Source organism: Eleginops maclovinus, chromosome 14 (genome assembly GCF_036324505.1).
Source record: "Eleginops maclovinus isolate JMC-PN-2008 ecotype Puerto Natales chromosome 14, JC_Emac_rtc_rv5, whole genome shotgun sequence".
NCBI classification, from domain to species: Eukaryota; Metazoa; Chordata; class Actinopteri; order Perciformes; family Eleginopidae; genus Eleginops; species Eleginops maclovinus.
Window position 1 is genome coordinate 9045707 of NC_086362.1, and position 26121 is coordinate 9071827.

The 26121-nt window shown below is 40.1% G+C and overlaps 1 protein-coding gene across 1 annotated transcript in view; it reads right to left on the bottom strand.

The window, feature by feature from the left end:
- Positions 1-448: 448 nt before the first annotated feature.
- pcxb (pyruvate carboxylase b) overlaps positions 449-26121 on the bottom strand; it is a 267351-nt gene continuing 241678 nt past the window's right edge. The window contains 6 exon segments of the mRNA XM_063900646.1: positions 449-2621; positions 3294-3395; positions 3687-3827; positions 12639-12712; positions 13693-13867; positions 18143-18322. Coding sequence (XP_063756716.1) covers positions 2472-2621; positions 3294-3395; positions 3687-3827; positions 12639-12712; positions 13693-13867; positions 18143-18322 — 822 coding nt within the window. The 3' untranslated portion in view covers positions 449-2471.

A 26121-nucleotide genomic window follows, 5' to 3' on the forward strand; every position in this document is an offset into this window, starting at 1 on the left:
AGAGAGGTAGGCACACACACATGTAGACAGACATACATGAAAGCAAAACAACTGATAACTAATGTCTATAAATATGAACATTGTGAAAACATTTGAGGTGACTCATGTTTGCTGTAATTTGTTGAATTTTCAGTAAACCCTATTCTATTGGAACTCTCTTCACTCTATTGAAAGTTTAATAAGTGTCAACATAGTGTAGTGAGGATCTCGAAGACACCCGGCCCAACTTGTCCTCCACAGAAACCTTGACAACTGATGAATATTTTGATAGGAATTCCATGGAGACATTTTGTGTCTCCAGGCAGTCACATCTGCTAAACTGAGAGTTAATTTGTTTACTTTAGTCAAAACAAATGAAAGCAAACGTACTTTTCACCTGTTTTCATACTCTCTGCAACAATAGACATAAAAATAAAATAAACAATGACTTGGATCTCACTCTGAAACAAATCTTCCAGTTGTGTGCTTTACTCACATTTATTCTTTTTGAACCCCAGACAATAACAGCAGTACATTATCAGAAACAAGGTAGTTCTGATCACAGCTGGCTAAGACAGAGAATCACTGCGACAGTTACATTATTGCATTAAATGACCACCATCTTACATGTGAACATTTACATTGTTGAGAAGGAAGACGATATGATTTGATTTTACATTATTTTGCAACATGTTGAAAACGCTTTCATACAATCCAGATTGATAAAGCCAGGAGTACAGTGAAGCATGGCAGTGGGCTTGGAGGGAAGACGTTTCAGTTTTTCCTTTACGCACAGCGTCACTGCTTAGTATTGATGCATAGATCAAAAGGGGGTCTCATCTCAGAGGTAATGGAGCAAAATGCCCGAAAACAATCCGACTTTAAATTTGTGCTCGATTAGTCCATCAAAGCTGTATTGATGTTTTGGGAAGTAGGGTGTTGTATCCTTTCTTGCTCCAAACACTTAATTCTTCCTTTCCTACTGTAATGACTTTGAGAGCTAATTATTTATCTACTTTCACTGGTCAGGGTGGCGCACACATTCAATTTAGTCTGTTTTTTGTCTAAGCAGCAGAAGGGCTGGGAGTGTTAGTGCGTATATTTTTGCATTAGTGCGTGTTTTTATGAAATGTTTTTAGCTCTGGAGGTGCAGAATTTTAAGGACTGGTTGACTTTGCTTGGACAGAGCCACACATTTATGCAAGCACACACACGCATTAGAATATAATAATATAAAGCTGAGTGCTGCTACTGGTAGTCTCCAGAGTCTCTTATTAGTCCAGCTAATTTCACATCATTTGACAGAGAATTCATTTTAAAATTAGTCAGCAGAGCCTCAGAAAATTCCACCAAATGCCTCCATTACACCACCATGTAATGCCATTTTCACCTAGCCTTAAGGGTCCCCATGCAGACCCTTCTCCATAATCTCTCCTGGTTAAAAGAGGGAGGAGCTGCGCTATGAAAGCTTTTGGAAATCTGGGACCCTTAAAGAAAGTAACTTTAGCACTCTGTGATTTAACACTTTTTAAATCCAGCAGATAGAGCTCAGTTGGTTGTAGATATACTTAAAAAATATCACGTGACTAATCTTGTTTGCGCGTTTCCAAAATGGTGTACAGCTTCATGGGATTTAAAGACAGGTAGGAATGGGGAAACATTTCCAACACCAGTAAAAGATCTTTCAAAAAATATACCAACTACTCTTACTGATACAGTAACAAAATAGGTTTTTTAGCATCTGGCCCTGAACAGTGATTTCATTTGTTATGCTTCTTCTCTCAGTATTTGAATTGATTTTCCTTCTATGCAAGACGTAGGATGTGTGCTTCATCGTCTTTCTAAAGAACAGTATTACATGTTTACCCTACACAAATAAGTGAGTCTTAATGCTACAACTCCACTGTGACAAGGAGAGCGTACGCAGATCTTGTCTAAACCCAAGAAAAACATTAATATAAAGTATCACCTATGCACTTTGAATATATTTAGCAACATCAACAGCGTTGAAATGGAAATTGTGGCATTTAATTGCAAGTATATGTTAGGACCCTGTCAGTTTTACACATGATTAGCTCAGTTTGTTGAACATCACATTTAAGACTATTGAGAAATGGAATGTATAACAATTAAAATCTATGTCTTACTAAGACATGTTAATTTCCACAAGTTGACAGGACAGTAAGAGATGTACTGAGGTACTAATCACCACGCCTAAGAGATAAATATAGTTTGATTAGTGGTACAGTTCATTAAGGAATCCCCATCAAATTAATATATTAGGATCATCATATAATCTTCTATTTACACCAATCCGGTGTGTGCAGCTTTGCCTCATGTTGTAACCCCAGAATATGTACAAATGTCAGTACTGCAACAGATAAGTGTTTTTAACAAAGAGGATTCCTGTATTTTTTTTTTGTCCCCCCTATTCCTCAACCTCAACTCCAGAGTCAGAGACTATAACTACCCACCTACTCTTCGTCCTCCCTCTACTCCTCTATCTCCAGTATCAGGTCGTCTCCCTCCAGGGAGGCATCGGCCCTGACATGGACCGCCTTGATGGTGCCGGCTAACGGGGAGTTGACCACGGTCTCCATCTTCATGGCCGAGACGACACACAGTGGCTGACCTTTCTCCACCTTTCATCATCACAAAGACAAGTCAGAGCATTAAAAACACATGACTGCAGATCACTGGACGACACTGTAGACAGAGGCAAACAAGACTGAAGGTGATCTTTTTTGAAAGGTTTAGAATAACATATGCAGACTTTAGCATTTAGATTTAGCAAAATAGCTTAAATACAACCAATACAAGTTACTGTGAGTTTCAGTTTAAAGGGACTATTCACTAAAAGTACTAAAAAGTAGCTGATCCATGCATGTAGCTAAGGTGGTAAATGGATTTGCATTTATGTGTTTTAGTGTTGAAAATGACCCTGGTAATCTTGAAGTGTTGTGAGCCTCACAAGCTAGATTTGAATTATTAATTTAAAATGTGTAGAGCTGCAGTCATTGGTTCACCTAACATCATTGAGTGATTATTCATTCAAAAGAGCAGCTTCTCAAATATGGAGATTTGTCTTTTGACTCATTACTACTTATTCATTTATCAAAGAGAGGAACCAAACAATGACCAAGCTTTTGTATCTGTACTGTACTGAAACCAGGAGAACTCTTTTTATTAGATATATAAACAGGTTATTTTCTCAATAAAACACTTTGTTTTAATCAAGCAAAGTCTCTTGGACAGTGGGACAGTTTGAAATTGCAGTTTAGGTCATCAAATGTAATGATAGATGATAGGCTCACCTTGGATCCAACTTCCACTTTAACCTCCACGACTTTTCCAGGCATGGGCGCTCCCACCTGACCCTTGATAGACTTCTGAGCCTTGGGATGGAACTTCATTTCCTGGGTGAAGGACAAAGAGAGACTTCATTCATCCAGCCAGCGATTGGATGGGACATTGGAACAGACCTCTGTACTGTGCATCATGTACACTGCTCATTTGTCTCTATGAATAAAAACCAGCTGTGCTCTGTCAACATTCTAGTAGAGGATATCATTTCTTCTACTTTCCCTTTTTCCAACGATTTATTATTCACCTGCAGAGATACATATCTTTCTCTCAAAGCTGCCCATCTCTACCTCATCCATCATTTATCCAGTCAACAACCTATGCCTCCCCCCCGCGCTGTGTACCTTCATGGCGACTGTGTCTTTCACCAGCACAGATCTCAGCTGTCCGTTCAGCTCAAAGAAGACTTCCCTCTGGCCCGCCTTGTTCAGGTCCCCCAGAGCGAGGGCCTTGATGTGCAGGATCTTGCCTCTCTCCAGCTCAACCTGAGAAACCGAGCCGAAGAAAGAGCAGAGAGAAGGGAAGGATGGGACAGAAATCAGATGATGTTAGAATATTACAATAAACACATGATGCCAAGCTCTCAAGTCCAGCTAAGGCAATAAACAAGATGCAGAGCTTGGTGGAAAGAAAAAGTCAAGTGGAGCGAGACGAGCACAATGTTTCCATCTCCGCTTATTTTTATCTCTCACGCTGAGCTGGAGTGTTGCTCAGCATGCACTTGGAAGAGGGGAAGAGACTTAGACAGATTGATGAGTACATAATTAAACTGTTTAATAAATGAATCAAATAATGTGTTATATTATCTCTGCATTTTACACTAATAAGCGACATAGCATGTGCAGCCATCTGCTCTTATCATTTTTGCATTTAACTGTCCGCAAATATAATTCATCTTAATCTACTACATTTTTTGTTTCAAAGACATTCACTTGTCAGACAAGGAAAAACCCTTGGCTGATCTAGAGCTTCTACAGGTTTGTTTTTGAGGCATATGATTATATCATGTGACAAAAACATTATATTAAAAAACAAACAAAATATTGGACATGAAACATGTCATTTATCAATAACTGAACTGACTATACTACGCATGGGTGCTGCATTCATGTGGTATCTGAAAAATCCTGACAGGTGGAAAACAACTCAGAACCTGTTAAAAGGACCATCAAAGGAGCAAAGAATACAACACTAGCACCCATAAAATCAAAATGATCTAGCTATATGTGGAAATATGGATAACCACTAGCTGTGATATACTTGTAGCCCCGAAGAAATGCCCCAATCTGCAGTTCTTTGAATGGCAACATATTGGTTGGCTCTATAGGGAACAATCTCTGTACTGTTAAATCAAACTACAACAAAGCAATCAACATGTTTACAACCTAGTACAAAACTGCTTTGCTCCCTATAGCTAATAACCCCCTTCATGATAAATCCAACAGAGAATTGGTACAATGACACCCTGAGAGACAAAGAGACAAACGCTTCCCCATCCTTAAGTCCACCGGTAATGTCTGTTAGTCTTGAGTGAAAAACGCAACTCTCCCTCCTCGTATCATTCTGGTTACTGCTGCGTTTCTCCTTTGACACCAGCCACTGTACTTCTTCATTTATCTCACGCCTCTGCTCAAATATCTCATCTCACCGGTGAGAAACTCATTTTTTTCCATCTTTCCATTCGTCCAACTTTCTCTGACTTTCAATCTCCCTCTGTCAGTCCTCCCATGCGTCACCCCTTTCCATTGTGTATTGTTATTTTCTCCCCGTTTCTGGAGCCTCACTGTTTGTCATGCCGTTGTTAATTTCCCTCATCTGCCCCTTTCTGCTTCCCTTCTCTTTTATCCGTCTGTGTTTGTCGACCCTTCCTCTCTCATCTTTTTTGTTTCTCACATTGGCATCTCTGCAGTTGAATCTCCATTGATATTCCAAACTAAGTCTCAGTGCGAGGACGGAAATACACTCTGCTGCAGGTATGTATTGATCTCAATTTCATTCTGCATCTCTCTTCCTGTGGAAGCTCTGACTCTTCATCTATTTTCCTCACTCTGTATCTGGTAACAAAAGCTTTCTTTGCATGCCTTTGCTCTCTCTCTGGCACTCAATCTTCATCTCTCCGTTTCTCTCTCCAGATTATAAGGTTTTGTCAGGCTCCTGGCAGCACACAAACACAACTGCCTTCCCCTTTCCAACAGTGTTCAACTACAACCCTAAATCTCCTCACCAGTCTTCACATGGAAAATACAGTATGCATCTCTTTGTAGAGTTGCACAAGACTTGTTTTTGCCTAAATTGAAACTGTATGCTTTAAACAGAGCTAAAAACACGACTTCAGAGCTCTGTGTTGATATTTATGACAGCAGAGTTGCATTCGGACTTTGCAACCTCTTCCCCTGCAGTTGGCTTAAATTACTGCTTTCATTTTTAGTCCAATTCCACGGCTCATTGAGATTTTTGACCAAAATATTCAAGCAGTCATTTAGCAAATAAGGGTGATACAATAGATCTCTATAATCTACACAGGCTTTCTGAATCTAACCTCACAATACGAGTCCATAGTGACGCTAAAGTTTCAAACAGACTATTTAAGTGGACGTCACCGATTGGTTTGTGGACTACATCCTTTTGGTCAAGCCTTGTTTGTCAATTTTGGAGCCAGACATGACAAGAGGGTGAAACTAAAGTAGGTACAACTTGAAAATGAGCAAAGCATTTTTTACTCCCAAAATAACTTTTGTGAACTGTAAACACTGTGAAAGGCTTAAAGTTGTGAGACTGACAGGGAAGCCACCTGTCAATCAAGACGCAGCCCCGCCCAAAGCATGCTCTGCTGTATCTTCTATTTGACTCTAAACCTAAAGACCATTACATCAGGAAAATTAACAGAGGCAATACATCAAATGAGAAGAAGGTCATTTTGTCATAGACTTCTAAACAATCAGACTTAATAAAATGATTATTCACAGACTCAGTCAAAGGAAAGACATGATAATTGATCACTTGCAGATGTGTCTCAGCTTTTAACTCAGAATGTGAGCAGTAACATCTTCAAACAAATGGCACCAAAACAATTTAAAATATATTATCCCTATCCAAATTCCTATTTGCTTTTAGCACCATACTTGTGATGTAATCTCTTGTGCATTATGTATGTTTCATATCTATATGGCCCTCACATTTCTTCACAGATTGTTACCCTCCAGCACAGAGCTTTTCATGTCAAATTTAACTGCTTACCCGTTTTCTGCTATAAAACATCTGACTGAAACAAGTTTCCCAGTAAGCCTCACATCATGTCTGTGATCTGACTTTATTAATGACGCATGATGTCAGCGATGGAGTAATGAGATCAGTGTGGTGCACACACACCATGTGTTGGTGTCTGTGCACATTAGCACTGACAGGGCGTGTATGACTGGCTCCGTGTTTGTGAAAATCTGTTTATATTTCCATCAAACATGATTAATAGCACACTGAGTCATCAGCACATGACAGTTAGGTCGATGTCTTTTTTACCTCCTGTTTGTGCTGTGTGTGTGTGTGTGGGGGGGGGGGGGGGTGAAGGACAGCATGGGTAGATCTGTCATCCACGCATATGTGTATGCCCTCAAATGGCCTTCAGATACTTTTGTGTTTTTTGATCCTTTAAAAGGCTAATTGAGCCACATTCCTACATGTGTTCTGTCCAATTCAACAGGCTCCAAATTAATCAGAGATTACCTGAGCAGAATTATTACAGAAATTATGGAATATACATTTTCAATTGTAAAGCAATGACTAAATGGGGTAAATGGGGTCTCACCAGGGTTAGTACTCTTAATGCTGAAGTAATGTGCATAGGACTCACTAAAGTTGAATTATGATTTTTAGAATTATACTACATTAAAAAAGCGGTACACATTCACAGCACAAACAGAATCTTCCTGGTTCACAGTTCTGATAAGGCCCCCACACTGGATTTGCAACAAGCTCAAAATGAAGAGCTTACCAATACCAAATGATCACTGAAAGCTTTTATATCTACTTCCCACAACAACAACAACAACTCAGAGCTTTAGGTCTAGCTCAGCGCTTCAAAAAGATTTGGTGCTTAAATCTGTTATGATAAAGATTTCCGCTGCGTGCCTCACACACAGTAGCTGCCAAGAGCTCAAAACTATTTTTGTTCCAAATACACAGGTAACAGTGTGGATGGTAAAGTTCAGCGAGAGTCATCTGTCATGGACTGTGGCTGTCTTTGCTGCTGTCACTGTGGATTTATCACAAACACCAGCAAAAGCTTGTGTGCTTCTGAAACTCATTCACTTTGTAATGCAGGCAGTTTAACTGCCATGTTTCACATTTATCCTGTACAAAACTGGCTGCATTACAATTTCTGTTTCTCATTTACATGTACAGATGGGAGATTTTACCAGCAATGCTTACATGTACTCTGTACTCATGCATTCAACATCCAATATGAAATCCAGCCTTCTCGAGGGAGGAGTATGGAGTGCATGATGCTCTCCTGTTTTTAAAACTAATAAACTGTTTTCGTAGCACAGAGATATTTAATTTCCTTAGGGCTCTTCACTCCACCTTAAAAATGCAAAATGTTTATCAACAAAGCAGTCAAAATTGCGAAGGTCATCACGCATGACAGCAGAAAAGAATAGCTTCTAATAAGCCGCAATAATTACCGATTTTGTTGGTCAGTCCGGCACTTCCCAACACCCACACTACCTGCATTTAACAACAATGCTTTTCTTCTTTTCACATAGCCTGCAAACATTCAGCCTCCAACATATTATAACATCACATCAAGCTATCCTGGGTATGTGAACCGTATAACGTATCACCCAAATCTCGGCAAATCAAGACTTAGGGCAACTCAATTTTCCCCAGTGATATACATCTACAATTGTGAGATCATTAATATTTGACAAGAGATAACCCCGGCTATCAAATACAAAAATGTAGGACTGGAAAACAGGATGTTGCAACATGCATCAGATGATGTGTTCTACTTGTAGGCAGACACATAATCCAACACATTTCTGCACACAGTCTATACCAAAGCAACTATAAATGCACCTAAAAAAAAATCAATCTCAATTATTATATATCCTTCACAAATGGAGTAGCACACATGGACTGAGTACTTGTAATGTAAATGTAATGGATTAAAAATGTCAACAGCCAGATCTATTGTTCCTGAATCATTGGCCTCCTGTTCCTCTGTGTATACAGCTGCCACTGGGACATAGCACACATCAACACACAATTCAGCTTCATAGTCATGCCGATCACACACACATTTATGTCCCATTAACAACAACAACCAAAGATCCTTAGTTATCATCTGGTCTATCAGAGATGAAGGGCTGGATGTCCCAAATCTTTCACCATATAAATGGAAATAATGTTATCCGAATCCACCCTCGTTAAAAACAAACTATAATTGGATGTCTGTCTGCACATTTTAAACGTGAAGCTAGGGAAGTGTAACTATTTTTTCACATTTTCTCAGGGTGGTGACCTCATACAAAGTTACGGCAGACTTGTGAAACACTATCATGTTGGCTCCTTCTGCTTACTATATGTATGTTCGTTTCCGTATTACCGTTCTGATCTCATGTTATTTTTATGTATTTTATTCGTGGATTGCTCATTGCATTCTTTCAAAGTGCTGTTTTAATATAGTTTATTACTGCATGTGTTTTCATATTAATATAGGAGCTAGTTTTTGCCCTTGAGGAATTCTGCACATCAAAAGAAAGCAGACAACTAACAGAAATGCTACAAGTGACGGGCGATTTTCTTTGACATGTTTTCATCCCCTCTCTTGTCTGGTGCTGCTAATCGGACCTGATCTAGCGGGAGTAGCCATCATGTTTGTTCCTGTGGCTGTGAATGATTGTGAGCAGAATTCCTGCCGTCTGAAAGTGACAACAGTTGTGACGAAGTGAGATTAGATAAACAGCAGCGAGGGAAGGTGAGGAGTGCGGGTGGACAAACAAAACAGCAGTTTTTGCTTTTGGGGAATACCGGAATGACAAGTTTTCTATTTAGAGACGAGAGTCTCTGAAAGCTGAGACGGGTTAAAAACAAGGTGTCTCACTTTATAAAAAGGGTTAGAAAATCAATTTTTTACAGCAAGGGAAGCGAATAGCACCATTGGCAAGCTGGAAAATGGCTAATGGAAATCTTTGTACTGCACCTCAACTCTCGCTTTAAAGTGTTTTGTGGGTTGTTGAGCAATTTGTGTTGATAATATTATTTTCACCAGAAATCAAGAACAATTTATTCAACCTTACTATTGAGTGTTGTAAGAGTTTTCGAAGGAAGCATAGCAGCACAAACCAATCTGTGGCTTCGAAACACATTTCTGCTAAAGCTGCAGAAATATTTAAGGACTTGTTAAAATCAGTGGTCGGTGGTCTGACTCTGGGGTCTCCTGTTGCATTTCTTTCTGTTGTCTCAAATCACACACATCCCGGGGGATTGACAATAAAAGGACGACGGGGGTCTGCCCTTCTCTGGGGTCGATACTAAATTAGCGCAATCAATGCAGATCCTGATTCTTTGATAGCAATACAGCAGCAGAGCAGGGTTCCTCGAGTCCCGCGTAATATCAAATCCATCAACAACCGACATGTGTGTTTCTCTGGCCGCTGCGAATCAATCAAATCTTTTACTACTCATGAGAGAAAAATAATTTTAGGCAACAAAGAGGGACTGTTGTAGAAGGAAACACTGATCTATAATAAATGAGGTTGTGTTAGTTTTAGTAGGGTCATAAATAGGACTGGTAAACTGAGGAGTAAGTGAAGCTTAGGAGCCTTGTGAAAATAGAGCAAAGGTCTGCACTCAGATAAATGGCTTCTTGTTTATTGCGGGCAATTCGTTGTGGCTTTGCCCACAATCAATAAGAAGACCATTTATCTGTGAGCAGCGCTGTTTGGTGGCTTTGCTGCTTTCCACTACTGTCCATCTGATCAACCAGATCTGGAGATGTGCACAGAACGTGTAAGTAACAGGTGGCTGGAAATAATTAATACTCCCTTTAACGTTGTCCTAGAGTTTCTTTTTAATCAATGAAGCTATGAAAAGAAAATATTGAAGAAATTGAAGAAACTGAAGGGACACTGGGTGCTTTTTGTGATCAATGCGCCAAATACATAGAAAAACAATTATTTTTCAGAAACTTTAACCCTTAGATAATCCACAGACCATAACCAATCAAGATAAATAAATAGCTCTACAGTAAGAGGAGAAATTTGAATCCTGCTAACTTTATGTTGTCTCTCGGCTCACACCAAGCCAAGTCCAGGAACTTCAGTAACAGTACAGAATGATAGCTCCAGTACCTTTTGCTTTACATGTATTGAGTTCATATTTAAATACCAATCAACAACATCATGCTTCGGACTTCAGGAGACATAGAGGCAGGTTTGCTACAGAGCTGCAGTCAATCAGCATGAATTTATAATAGCTGCAACCCCGTACGTTACACACACACCTGTAATCTCACTAACACTGACCTCCATGATAAACTCTAGCCTCCTCTGCGGAGGTTATCGTGGACTGACCCACAGAGCGAGCTAAAGAGCGGCTGATCGTTGCTCAAAATGTCACAGACATCATCCCTGACCTGTCTCACTTCCTGTTTGACAGCGTCTCACTGCAGCCTCTGATCACAGTCTCAAATACTGTGTTAGAAACCTATGAACCGCTTTTCGACTCAATCAAATGTTGTGAAACAAAAGTCTTCGGTTTACTTCTCAGGGGAAAAGGAAGCTAAACTCGAATGGAATAATATTTATATTCAGTTTCCTTTCTACACAATTTTGCATTGAAATAGCGTTTAGATGTTCCAACTGCATGTATAGTTAAAAAGAGAATCCTCCCCATTTCCTGATAGGCATGTTACTTTTTCTGATCACACGTTGAGTGACAGACTCTTCTAACATCTCCTTCAGCTGAAAAACAAAATGTCTCTTTGATCGGTCGTCTGGACTTGACATCTGTCACAAAGGTTACCGTCACTACTCTTCACTGTGGACTCGACAATCACTTGAGTTTGAGTTTTGCTCATCAAAGTTGTAACTTCTGTCAATTCCCCTCAAAGTCTGTTTGAACTTTCTGATAATAACTGCGTCTTCAACCCTGCCCGCTCCTGGACTGAGAGACTTTCTAGGACAGCCGACATCTTGGAGTATTTCTGCTGACTGTTTCTTCACGTTAGAAATGACCTGCTGATTCTGCTTATGCTGAATGGAATCCTTTTTTCTACTGGAGGTGTCAATATTCCCGAGACATTTCGCAGCTAATTTACATCCTCTCATGAAGAGATTGATACAGTCCTGAGCCCTACTAACATCTATGTGTGCAAAGCAAATGGAACTCCTTTATTATATCCCTGCAGGTTCAGCTGCCTCACTGTTGGACAACAAACTATCAATACAAGCTTCAGACATGTGAGGTTATATTATGGTCTCTAACACAGTACGGCCCCAAGTGCCTTTCAGTGGCCCGCTCTCCAACATCAAACAAAACCAATCTGTCGTTTCTGTGGGGAAAGGCCAACATGGTGGCTGGAGGGATCAGAAATGCAGTTTGTTGTCCCTTTAATAAAGTGGTAATATCTCCTTACTCCACAATGTGTTATCAACTGTGACTCTGCACCAGACCACATCCAACTTCCTCCACTGATGGGAAAAATCCTACTCTGCTGATGATGCCTTCACTTTAGCTTCAACACAATTAATGAATAAGTGAAATCAAGTGTTTAATCATTTACTGTCAGTGTGAAATGCAAAGGATTAGTCAGTATATTGGACTCATACACACTTGTTCTAACAACCTTGATTGTGATTTTACAGTATTTTGTGCATTAATACTGTAGCCTCTTTTTTTTTAGCTTACATAACTACAGATATGATATAAAAGTGCATTTATTCTGCACTAGATATGGTCTGTATGGTTGAATACAACTCAAACACATTCAATCTTTCTCAAGCAATATTGAATGGTTGATGTTAGCCTGGCATCTGTTCGTATTTTTAACAGAAAAGGGCTAAATATGTTCTGAACAGGCAAACATATCCTGACCTTTAGTTCACAATATAAAGGTCAGGCACCAAGACACTTCCCATAATGCAACAGCTTTTCATTAGAGGCTTGCTGTCTAGTGGATTCTCATGTCTTTCTATATCGGCCATCTGTTAGAAATGGTCTTAATCAGAAAATAGTGCAGTTCCCCTCTGAAGTTATGATCTAATAATGGTACTTAGTGTGTAGTATAAACTGTGTACCTCAAACTCCTCAGCGATCTTGGGTCCGTCCAGGAACAGCCGGGTGCTGAGACAGTCCACTGGACCAAAGTTAGCTGAGGAAATAGAAACAGAGGTGACCTTAACATCAGCGGCAAAGAAGACAGAGACACAAAATGAAACAACGTCTCAAACTGCATGTCTGTAGTGTTACACAGTGTACTGTACACGAAAGGGACTAACTTCCCAGGAAATCACTGAATTCCCAAGGGTTTAGTTTCTTATAATTGCGATTATATTTTGAAATGGTATTAGAGAAGACTTCAGAGTTCAAGATTTGTTTTAAGGGTATTTTCAGACTGAAGGGGAGCCGTTCAGGAACATCTGCACTATTAAAGCTTCTCATTAAAAGGCTACCAATGTAACGCTTACATTTCCTGACTCCTTAAAGCAATAATTAAACTGGTTTTAATCCGGCAGCTGAATGTAACTGTTACTGCTTTAAACAACTTACAGTAAAGTTTGAAATTCAACTCCTCATGAAGGATTTCTATTAAACTTTCAACATCACAGGCTTCTCCTGCCTCCTGCTGCTGTGTGTACTTCACACCTGCTTCAAAACGCTGTTACTGGTTATGCTGATCCCCCCCAGCACCACTTCTTGCTGTTCTGGTTTCTTATGTGCATTATTCAAATGCACGATCTGAGACAGGTGTTGTAAGGGCTTTGGGGTTAACTGCACTCTCGCCTGAATCTGAAGCATCCTATTGTTTGCCTGAAAGTAAAACTGCTGAAAACACAGCAAATATTTTCCACCTGACGGCTGAACGGGGATGTTCCTTAATAACGGTTGGCTGCTTATTTCAAGCCTCAGGAAGTACCTCAGAGAACAGGTTAGAATGAGCGGAGAGAACAAGACCAAACGCCATGAATCCAATCTTGTTTATTAATACAGATCTAATTTGATTTAATTAACAATAACAAAAAATTCAGACATGAACTTGAAATAGGATGAAAACAGTTTGGGTAGTTGCTGACAAACAAACCGAAATGAGAGGAGATAACCGCTGTGATGACCATCAATCTGCCCACTCACCTGTAAATTCCTTAAACTCCTGGAACACTTTGGGGTACATGGCGGCAGACATCACATCCTCAGGGGTGATTTCATCGTTGTGTGCAGCCCGCAGCCCCTCCTCCAGGGACTTGAAGTCCATGGCGGGCAGAGAGGCGCCGGGACGACCCTCAATGCGAGGGAGATTCTTCAGCACCTGGGATAGGGGGAGAGAAGAGAAAAGAAGTCAGAATGGGGGAGCAGAGGAGTAGTTTCTCTGCATGGAATCATCTACAGACTGACTTTAAACTTCAAAGCACGCTTAATTTATATATTTTAAGCCAAAATAGATATGGATGTTCTTTTGATTTATTTCCCCAATTCTGTCTCCCATAGTTGCGTCATTGTTTCCTGCACCACCTGCCTCGAGAAGTGGGAAGGCAACATTTATACATCAATGCTTGAAGATGAAGGCTGAACCGAAAGCGAGAACACCATCAGCTGTGTCTGATTAATACATCACAGGACATGGCTCACCGAAAACATATACACAGACTGGCTTGTCAAAGATACAGTAAGCAGGGCATCCATACAGCCTGATGCAGAGCCTGCAGCAAATCAATACAAGTTCAGGCCATAAACTTGATCCCTGTCTCAAACAGTAGCATGTGACCTTGATTTTGAGGGAATTTAAACTCTATGTTGCTATTCTTGGCTAGGTCTCCTTTCTAAAATGGTTCCTTATTAATCTAAATGGGACTAACCACATAAATAAAGGCTTGTGAGTGAGGGTGCTACAGGAAGGGGCAACAAACATAATGCAATGTTTTTATTCCAAGTCTTGCAGAATGCTTTCTCAGTCGTCGTTTCCCAGCAGGACTTTAAAGCATGTGGGATGTGTAAAACCTTCACATTGTACTCCACAACTGGATAAAAGCTGCAGCCTGTCGCACACTAGCAGGGTGAGAGGAGGGGAAAGATTGAGATGTATTTGGAAGTGCTACAAAATGGAGAAGGGAGGGAGAGAAACACTTGAAGCAGAGGGAGAATGAAACTAAATGCAAGTTATTTTTTTCTCCATTTGCATAAAAGTGAAACCGCTGTTGTGTTAAGATCTGCAGTGAACCACTTTAGGTCCCTCCATCTTTTCTCTCCAGTAAAGTGCCATAAGCAAATCAAAGAGGACTGCAGTGTTGCTGCATATCATGAGACATCATCCTGGTTCCCTCTCAGAAACAGTAGATGAGAAAGAGAGAAAAGGACTATTGTGGGGAGTGGAGTCTGTTACAAAACTAATGACGGGATGTTTTATCTGCCCACACAGTTGTTGGTCTGACACGACTTGTATAGAAAATCAATCTGAGGCTACTTCTAATGTCGGCTGAAGAGATTATGTCAAGACACAGACATTTGGCCTAAAGGCTTCTGTTTCTATTTTGTTTTCACACATTTATTAGCTTTTGATGACATGGGGAGGAGTACACCAGTTAGTGCTTCAGCAAATGTTTCTTTGAAGTATTAAAAATAAAAAGCTAATAGCAAAGCTTCTTCAGCTACCTCCCTCTATGTGTGTGTGCCTATTTATTCTAGCTTCATTCAGGTTTAAATAATGGTCTGCTAAGCTAACATGCTAAACACAGCATTGGTAATCTGCATGTGTTTGCACTCATTTGCACTTTCAGCATGTGCGCAGCAGATCAAACATTCAGCTGACCGGTAGTCTCCCGTGTGCTTACATGTTCTGCATACATCCATGTTATGTTTGCAATTGTGTGTGCTAGCGTGTTCTAGTCCTTTTGGTCGGTGCATGTGTGTGTGCATTGAGGACATTTTCAGACAAAGGGCCCGGTGCAATGCTATTAGTCACAGAGCTAACAGTTCAAAGATAGCCGACTCATTTGTGTGTGTGAGAGAAAGACACTTCAAAGAAGGCAGGCTCATTGTAGGCGCTGCTCGTTAACATCTCGTCCTTCGATGATGTGTTACTCATAAACTGCACGATTGTTTAAGTGGACAAATACTGTCTGTGAGAGAGTAATGTGTCTGTATTCACAAATGAAGGAAAGACAAACTCTTCCTTCAAGGTAATTTCCTCTCCTCCTCGTTTCTCTTAAACAACTCCACAACACATTCCTACTCTCCCTTTTATTTCATTGTCACAGATTTCTTCTTCCCTTTCAGAGTGCAGTGCCTCTGAGGGATGGGCTGTATTTTTTTGACAATGTCTTTTCTTGAATTCAGTTTATTGCTGATGGCCTCCTTATGCCCCCCATCTATCCTCCCACAGTCCTCCCCCTTCCTGGCCCTGCCGTCCTTCTTGCTTTCCTCGCTCTGTCCACCCACGCTGCATATGAACTGGCATAACTACAATGAGGAAACGCCTAAGTTACAGCGCACAGAGACGCTGCTGTCTCACGGCTGTACTGTAACATGCATTCTTTAAATGGTGTGTTAATCTTTAAAGTTGGACGCCTATGCTGCTGACTAATAAGATGATCACACATAATAGCAGTAACAGTCAAAAACACACAAACATCCAAACTAGTACGATTAAATGATTCATGAGACAAACTATGCATAGCTATGTTGTAGGATATTCATTTAATAAAATATAACTTTTGCTTTAACTTAGGAAAGCTTGACACCAATTATTTTGATTTATTCTCTGAAAGTGCTGAGAAATGTTCAGAGTTTGACAGCGAAATGTATCAGATTTATATCAAACTTTCAGCTCGCATGTAAACACACAGACGGATAGAATGTGCCTGAATCAAAATATTGTGAGAGGAAAGCAAAAATCATTTAAACCAAGGCTGAAGTCTGAATGCAACTTTGAATCAGAAAGAAGCGGAGGATGAGTTCTGTGAGCTGTGTGAAAAAGTCTGCATTTCATATTGAGGCTGGGATGCTGGAGAGGTGACATTCAGCAGAAAGACTTTCAACGCTGACCTAAAGATTTACATGGGTTCGGAAGACTCCCCCCGTCTGGTTTCTTTGGTAGGAATGACTCCAATGCCACCTTTTGAAGGGAATAGATCGTTTGAGAGACAGTAATAGAGAGGTAGCAGACACTGTGATTGGCAAGGGCAGGACTGCCTGGCAGGCTAAATATTTGATTGAATAATCTCCCAGCTTCACTCCATTTAACAGAGAAAGAGCAACTTGACGATAAGGGTGACAGGAAGTCAGGAGTTATTTTCACAGCAATATAAACAAAGGGGAGGAAAGATGTGAGGGAAAAACCTACAACTGAGTGATGAAAGGGGCAAAAAGCTGAACTTGTAAAGGCAGGAAAAAACCAACCTAAACCAAATTAAACTGGCTTTGAACGGGTGTGGATATCAGCCTCGCAGATATGGGTCAGAAGGTGGGCTTGCTACACCTAGATGAGTAATTATTTTTGAATAATCCTTTAATTATAATCCGGCTCTGCACAAAAGCTCTGTTGCAGGCTCAAAATGTGCTCAGCCACACATGGGGACACGGTGTGTGTCCTGAGGGAAAGTGCAGATAGGGTCTCGTACCCAATATTTCACATTTTAGTTGGCAGCCAGCTCACTGATAATACATTATGAAAAGCACGATTTGGGAAAAATACATTCACTAGTTTCTTTTCTTCCCTAAAGGAATAGAAAATCTACACTCTGACTTTTCGGGGAAATGTCAAGTAAGCCAATATGTCAGCAGGTTTTTGGGAGAATGTGACAAACTTGTCTTTATTCGTGTTTCAGTCGCTTTAGCTCCCTTGCTATATGCAGTTGTGAATATAGGAGAAGGGGACGGACGTAGGGAAACTGAGCAGAGAGGACAGAGCAATACCACGGTTTTCTCCACTGTTTGTAAATGTCAGATGTAACTAAGCATGTGACACAATTTGTGTGTGCGGCTGCATACTAATGTGCCTTCAAATGGGCTCTCCTGCATGTGTTGCTTACATATAAAGCAGAAGTAAAGGACGGGGAGGGGTAAAGGTTTTGTAAGAGATGGATCTTAATAAATATTGTGGATGTATAAACCTTAGGAGATAGCATTAAAGAAACTTCTGGGGTTCTAAATTGTTTAAGAGTCTAATTACGAGCGTCCATTTGATAAATCGCGGGTTAGATTCCGGCCTTGAGATCTTTGTTGTCTGCCATACCTTACTCTTTCCTTTTACTGCACCTCCACCAACCATTCTAGTGGTTCTTTGCTTCTACAGTATGTCTGTCCAAGGTCCTTTGCTTCACCAATTTTATCCTTACATAATTGTCACAATAAAGAAATATTAACTTCTGGCTCTTAGTGACTTTGATTCTTGACAACCAAAGTATAATCTTTTTGTTCATGTAGGCGGTTTGGGCAAATAAAAAAAAATCCTTCAAGGGAGACAACCAAAAAACATAATGCCTCTTGCCATGGAAAAAACTAAAAACAATTAATGTTTATAAAAATGTAAATCCAATCCACGTAAGAATGTAAACTGCAAGAGGAAAATGGTCTGCGTGTCCTGTACCTTGGATCTGAACGGCTCAGGGAATCCTCCATGTGGTATCCCGATGAATCCCTGCAGGAACTCCACCACAGACAGGGGGAAGGACAACTCATCAGCCTTCTCCTCCACCTCCGCCCTGGTCAGGTTGTTCTGCACCATGAACTGGGCCAAGTCACCCACGATCTTAGAGGAGGGAGTAACCTGACAGAGAAAGGAAAAAGTGTTAGTGTCTATGATAAATCCCTGCTTTTGGTTCAGATGTGGAGGATGAAGAGGAGAGCTAGTTTCTGTTTCAGATGTAACAGCAGATGATATCTCAGTTTGCTCAGAACAAAGAAGAGGGGCTATTATTTCTCTAGCTTTGTAAATCTCACATCCCAGGAAAACTCGCACAGAATCTATTCAGGATATTAGAGATTTATTTTAATGGTTCAATCTTGGTTTGAGATGCAGCAGCTGTTTGCAGGATGCACTTTTTTGTCCTGCTGTGTGGTTTTGCGTCAGCAGGGTGCAGATAGAGATGAACATGCACATTTTGTTCCAAAATAAGGATTGGGGTGACAAAGCCTTAGTTTTATTAGGATGTTGTCTTTGAAGATTAAAGACTGATGAAAGGAAAGGGCCACGACTGCAGAATGAGAAATGTTCACATCCATACAGTCCCTTTAATCACAGGCTAAGGTACAGTTGTGTTAAAAAATAATAGCAGTCCAGCATCACTAACCAGATCAACAACTGCTTTTGGTCGAAATTATATTTCTACATGGCAAATAATTTACTAGTAGGTGTAGTAGAGTCATAGAAAAGCAACAGACCCAACAGTCATGACAAGTACGCTGCTGATTCTGTGCAATTGAATCATAGATTGAAAGGGGCGAGTTCAAAATAATAGCAGTGTGGAGTTCAATTAGTGAAATCATTCATTCTGTGAAAAAACAGGTGGCCCTTATTTAAGGATGGAGGCAGCACATGGTAAGTGCATTCCTCTCTGAAAATCTGAGTAAAATGGGTCGTTCCAGACATTGTTCAGAAGAACCGCGTACTTCGATTAAAAAGTTGATTAAAGAGGGGAAAACATACAAAGAAGTTCTGAAAATGATCAGCTGCTCAGTTAAAATGATCTCATATGCTTTAAAATGGCAACCAAAACCAGAAAGGCGTGGAAGAAAATGGAAAACTAGCATTCGAATGGATCAAAGAATAGCAAGAATGGTGAAGACTCAGCCAATGATCAGCTCCAGGGTGATTAAAGAAGGTCTAAAGTGACCTGTGAGTACTGTAACTATTAGAAGACGCCTATGTGATGCCAATCTACCGGCAAGAAGCCCCCGCAAAGTCCTATTGTTGAAAAACAACATGAACTGAAGAGGTTACAATCTGCCAAAGAACACATCGAATGGCCTAAAGAGAAATGGTGCAACATTTTTGGGACTGATGAAAGCAAGGTTGTTCTTTTAGGGTTTAGAGGTTGCAGACAGTTTGTCAGAAGACCCCCAAAAGCTGAATTCAATCAACAGTACACTGTGAAGACCGTGAAGCATGGTGGCGCAAGAATCATGATATGGGGATGTTTCTCATACTATGGTGTCGGGCTTATTTATCGCATACCAGGGATCATGGATAAGTTTGAATACATCAAAATACATGAAGAAGTCATGTTGCCTTATGCCGAAGAGGAAATGCCCTTGAAGTGGGTGTTTCAACAAGACAACGACCCCAAACACACCAGTAAGCGAGCAAAATCTTGGATCCAGACCAACAAGATTAATGTTATGGAGTGGCCAGCCCAATCCCCGGACCTTAATCCAATAGAAAACTTGTGGGGTGACATCAAAAATGCTGTTTCTGAGGCAAACCAAGAAATGCAGAGGAATTGTGGAGTGTAGTCCAATCGTGCTGGGCTGGAATACCTGTTCACAGGGGCCAGAAGTTGGTTGACTCCATGCAACACAGATGTGAAGCAGTGCTCAGTAACAGTGGTTATACCGCTAAATATTAGTTCAGTGATTCCCAGGCAAGCTAAATCTTCAAGCATTTTTCAGTTCATACAGTAAATATTTGAGTTAGTAAAGAAAAATGCAGACACTGCTATTTTTTTGAACAGCCTAATATTCCCTTTTCTTCACTTTCTTTAAAGTAAAAACTAATTTGATAATTTTTTCTTCATGTTTTGATTTGGAATAGAACGTGCAGTGTTCCCAATTAATTTGTGTGTATGAGAATAAAAGCTATTATAAGGATTTTGAGCTTTACTCACTTTTTAAACACACTGCTATTATTTTGAACACAACTGTACAAGATCTAAACTTCTCTAACAAGAAAATAAACCTAACAAATAAAGACGTAAGAAAAATGGACAATATAGAGCATTAATTATTCCATTATTTATAATGGCACATCATTATGGTAATAGTTATCCATATTAGCATAACAGTGATAAATTGTCTTTTTTTATAATATGAAAAGGACACTGATTAGGGCACTTATTACTCTTAATTAATGAAGTTGTTCACTTCCATTTGGTATTCGGGCCATTAAAAGAGAGAGAGGTCAAATAAATAGATGCATTATTACAAAACATTCAAACAGCCTTTGGATAACTTTCTGCCTCCCACAGAGATTCCTGTGTACAGCATCAACATGTATTATCACTCTCATAGTTGTCATACATAATAACATCTTTATAATGCTTTTCATGTGGTTATAAATTGTGGTGACTTTAAATAAAGTGAATGACATAATTATATCCATGCAAGAACACCACCAGTTGTTCCTAGCTTCATTTTGAAATGAGATTTAATGCTGTAAAGTTGGAATAGAAACATCAAACTCTTTTGAAATAATAAACTAGTTTCACACTAGAGCCCCCAGCAGAGGACATAGTGTCCTGTAAGAGTGTGATTTATTGTTTGAAAACTTGATTATTTAAAGGGAAACAGCCGGTGAGAACAAAGAAGGCCCCCTCTCACTAAAAAGGTCTATTTGTGTAGAAATTAGTTCACTCTGATGACAGCAAGGCAGAAAAAAAGAGAAAGATCAAACATTCCCCAAAGAATTCCCCAAAAGAGAACCTGACACCTATTTCTAGATGTGATACCAAATAGCAGCACAAGAGATGAAGCACGCACAGACGTCTAAAAAAACACTGTTCTGGGATTACCACAACCCCCCTGGGGCTCAGGTGCTTGTGAGGCTCGCTGATCTCCGGAGATCACTTTAGTCTTTGAACAAACACAGTCCAATTTGAGCATGTGTGTTGGTGTAAGAGCCTTTGGTTCCTGGAGATGACAGGATATAGACCACCTCATCATTCTAACAGATAAGCTGTACTAATGGATAGAATGCTACAGATTAAGATTCATTTGTTTCTATAATATATCATTGTCTTTTTTAATAAAAAGGGATTCATAATGCTCTGAGACTAAAGGAGTACTATACTGGAGCACTTAGACTATAATGTTTTATATTAAATACTTTCCTGTAGGGTTCCCAAACATCTTACATTTAAAAAGTCCTCACTTTTTCTGACTAAAATTCCCAGACTTGTCCTTGTATTTTTCAAAATATGACCTACGACTATAGCTAATAGCTGTACATCCATCATGTCCTCCAATCCAAAATGTCCTCACTTCACTACTTTTTCCTCTTAGATGTTTGTGGGAAATTGTCATAATAGTGTATGAATTCACAGTGAATGTTGGAGCCTTAATGCATTTTGTGTGTTTATTTTATATACATAAGTTAATGGCAACCTGCAGTTCTTACATTGACCACAGGATGGAGCATTCCTTGCAGAGTGCATATGTAATCACCTGGTGATCAGAATCAGGTGTGTGGAATGGGAAAAGCAAACAGTTTTTGACCGTATCGTGTCGTATCGAGGCAATGTCCAGCCGTGTGTTTAAGTGTATGTTTCAAAGCGTGACTGGCATTCATATGTCATTCGCTGATTGCTAACAGACGAGCAATGTGGATATATTCATCAGTGTAAATACATGGAACTGTAAATAAATGGGTCGAGAGATTCAAAGATAAAGACTCATTGGACATTGTTTGTTGGACTGGAAAACGCGTCCAAACAAGTTCTCCCGTTCGCATCCCTATGTGGCTTAAAGTATAGATCATGCTTAAAAGGCACTACAGTAAACTTTCACCTTTAACCATCCTAACTCTATTAATTTATCTTTGGACTTTTGTGCTAAATTTGGAAGTGTCCTTCTGAAAGTGTTCCTGAGAGGACAGGAAAGGGACGGAGAGACACAGATATTTCCCTGATGATATAAAATTGGGAATTTCAGACCAATCTAAGCTTTCTTTTAATAACAGCCCAGGATGTTAACACTAACTGTTTTCAAAGGAGCCTAGCTAGCTGATTGAAACAAGTGTGCACTTCCCTGCCTCCACACCTGAAGCTCAGTGTGATTGGGTTTGTGAATAGAGCGGATAATGATACATTGCTGTAACAGAATGACTATTTACAGAAAAGCTTAAGAGATTTGAAAGGGTTGCTAAAATCCCCTGTGAGGCCATTAACTTGCTAAAGCTGGGGAACCAAAACATCACTGCTGAGTTATTTGAAATCTATCTGAAAGACAGAAGGCGGCGTGACTGTGCATTCCTCGTCTACATTCAGCCGTCTCCTTTCTTTCCTCTGTCTCGAAACCCATTTTTCTCTTTCTTTCTCTGCAACGTTAACAATTGTTACTCTGCTTTCGATAAACAATTCTTTACTGTCTGTCTTCACACTAACAGCCAGGATGTTGAGTCTTTACTCCTCATGAATCCCCTCCTCCCTGCGCCCATCACTCCTCTGCTCCATCCCACCGACGATTATTTCTCCTCCCCTTGATCCACGACAACATCGAGAGTGTTCTCATTATCAATCTCCGTTGATAAATCACCCACCTCCAACTCTCTGGGTGCCTCACACAGGAAAAAGGAAATATTATTTCCAACAGTGTGTGTGAGCGGTGTATGATGTGTGAGCTTTTCTATATTTTTGGACGAGGAGTGAGGTAAATCACATCCTGGCCGAGTAGGGTTAGAAAATCTGATTTCCCCTGCTCCGACTCTCGCTGCTGATCCATCTCAGTCAGAGGTCCACACCTCTGTCATTTATAAACACTGTTAACAAGATAATTACACTTTTAGGTTATGGATTTAAGCGTTTGCAATTTTCATTGTATTGTTTTTTTTCCCCTCCACAACTGCAATGCTTGTACACATGATGCAACACAAAAAATACACAAATTGTTGTGTTTTCATCAGTCGGACTGATGGTAAGCAATCTCTTATCAAGCTCTGAACAAACAAAATCCACACAAAAAAAGGCAAACCTTAAGGACAGCTGAACATTCTGGAAGATGCAGACAAATGGCCACGAAAAGCGTGATGGGGTTTCAATATTTTAGGAAAGAAATCAAACAGTTAAAATTCCAAAATTTGGTTTCGATTATGAGCAGTCAAGAAGATGTGAAATTCAGATAGTGAGTTGTTTGGAATACATGTCTTATTCTTATGGTTTATTTGCCTGACGCCAATTTGTTATATTGTATATAATGCTTGGGTGAGATGTGAAACATGAGATAAATTAAGGAAATACAATGTTTTTGTTACACTTATTAAGCATAAACTATAGCTAATTTAAAGTATGGTAAAACGGAGTATTACGTAAGTTTGATACAACTAGCGATGTCGTTTCCTAACAAAATAGAATACCATTTTTCTCTCAATCTGAAAGAAATTCCACACAAATTATGATTCTTGAACAGTACAAACATGTTTTTTTGTTTTGTTTTCATACCTACAGTATGGACCCAACTGGCCGTTATTTCTCCAAAAATTCTCTCATTTTACCTCAGCTTCACTTCGACATTTAACCAACATATCAATAGTGGACAGAAACACCTAGTGCCATTCCATCTTCAGTCACGTTGCTTGTTGCCCTCAGTCTGCAGCACTCTGATCTCTGTGCCTCTCTCACACACACACTTAAACTCTCCTGTAACCTTACACAGTTCATCACACTGCCTCATATCACACTTGACACACGACCCGTGAAAACTCTTGTCCACCTCCATCTATCTGGGGCTGACCTGCCCTCTCCATCTATCTCCATGTTGGCTCTCAAACACTCCTCTTCTTTTGCCTTTGTCCCTCCTTCTGACTTCCACTAATGTACAGCTCTCGATAAGTGCGGCCGCACTCCTGACAGCCGAAATCTGGTGTATCTGAATGAGTGTGTGTCTGCCTGTGTGTGAGTGTCAGTGATTCTGTGTGTGTGTCTGCCTGTGTGTGTTTTCTGCCTGTGTAATTTGCTTGATTTTGTTTTGTTATGCAACTCTATCCAAACCTGAACTCCCCTAATGGGCAAAGGATTATATCATCCACAGCAGTGTGTGTGTGAGAGGAAAAGACACACAAAACACACACACACACACACACACACACACACACACACACACAATAGTGCTGGCCAGCAGAACAAGGGGCAGAGTGAAGAATGGTACCTGTCAGGAGAGGAGGAGACGGGAGAGAGGCGATAACGAGAGACTCACAGAGTAGGAGAAGGAGGAGGAGGAAGGATAGAAAGATTAGACATACATGAAGGAAGTGTAATCGAAATGAGGGGAGGTGGGAGGGAGCCGTGGAGGAGAAGATGAGTCGAAGTGAAAGTGGAAACGGAGAGACGGCAGACAGGATGATTAAGAGAGGGGCAGAGAGAAAAGGAAAGGGATGGACAGATGAACAGAGGGGAGAGGCAGAACAGACAAGAGTAATAGACATCTGCAGCCCCACAGGCAACACAAGGAGCCGCTCCACCTGCGAGTGAGACACAGAGAGGAGGGGAGTGGATACGTGTCTGTACTTCCAAAAGGAAAGTGACAGAGTAAGTTAGGGAGAGGAGAAAAGACCGGAACATACACACAAATACAACTTGTCCTCCTTGTATTGACAAGCTCATGTTGCGGCAGATGAGGCTGAGCGATGAAGAGAAGAAGAGGGAAACAGAGGCAGAGGAGCGCAGAGGTGGAGAGGCCCTGGGAGAGCGCAGACCTCCGGCAAGGCGGTTTCCATAAGTGGAAAATAATGAGTGTATTCGCCGCGTGATTCTGATACGCTTAAAAAAATAATGAGTTCTTCTTTGGCCCATGCTTCACCCTATGAAATCCAGCAAGTAGTTTCTCTGTAATTCTGCTGACAAACAGACCAAACCGTCTAGACTGCCTCCTGATATGTTGACTGCTTTATTATACATTATGAAACCTACAGCATTATATATATTATTAAAATAAATTGAGCTGAAACAAATGTGGCATACGATAGCTCACAAAGAATATCATACGTTTAATGTCGGTTCATAGAAATACAGCGTCAATAAACTACATGTCCCACAATGCATCTTGTTTTGTCACCTGCGCACTGAAGCGTCTTAATATCAGCCGTTTCTAATTCAATTAATTCTTAAGCATCAGCTTGCAATTACTTCATTCCTAGACTCCTGCTTTCAGGTAGTTATTAATTAGGTTGTTACTGAAACCAGTAATAATCCAATGCAGAATTATGTTATATAATACATTATTTTAAATATATGTATATTTATAAAGTCTTGAAGTTACAATGATCTGTATTCAAACTGATAATAAAAAAACTCATGGCTTGCAGCAGTATATGTTATTATTTGGATACATCTTTGGAGAAGTCTGAACTGTTTTCTTGTCCTCCCGCTTCACTAATACATTTGTAAAACAGTCATGCTGTCTATTTGCAACATGGTGCGACTGTGCAATCAAATATAATGAACAGTTATTTACTGGACATTTTGCATAATACTTTGCATGATATATAAAAAACATGCACAGATTAACGGAGCCTGTAGTGATGAGTTCATCTTTGTTTAGTTAAATTGTTCCTCGCTTAAGCGAATAAGCCCTTAGGCAACACATTAATAATAATAATAATAAGTAGCTCCAGCACAACAGTAGAGGATTTATTCCTGT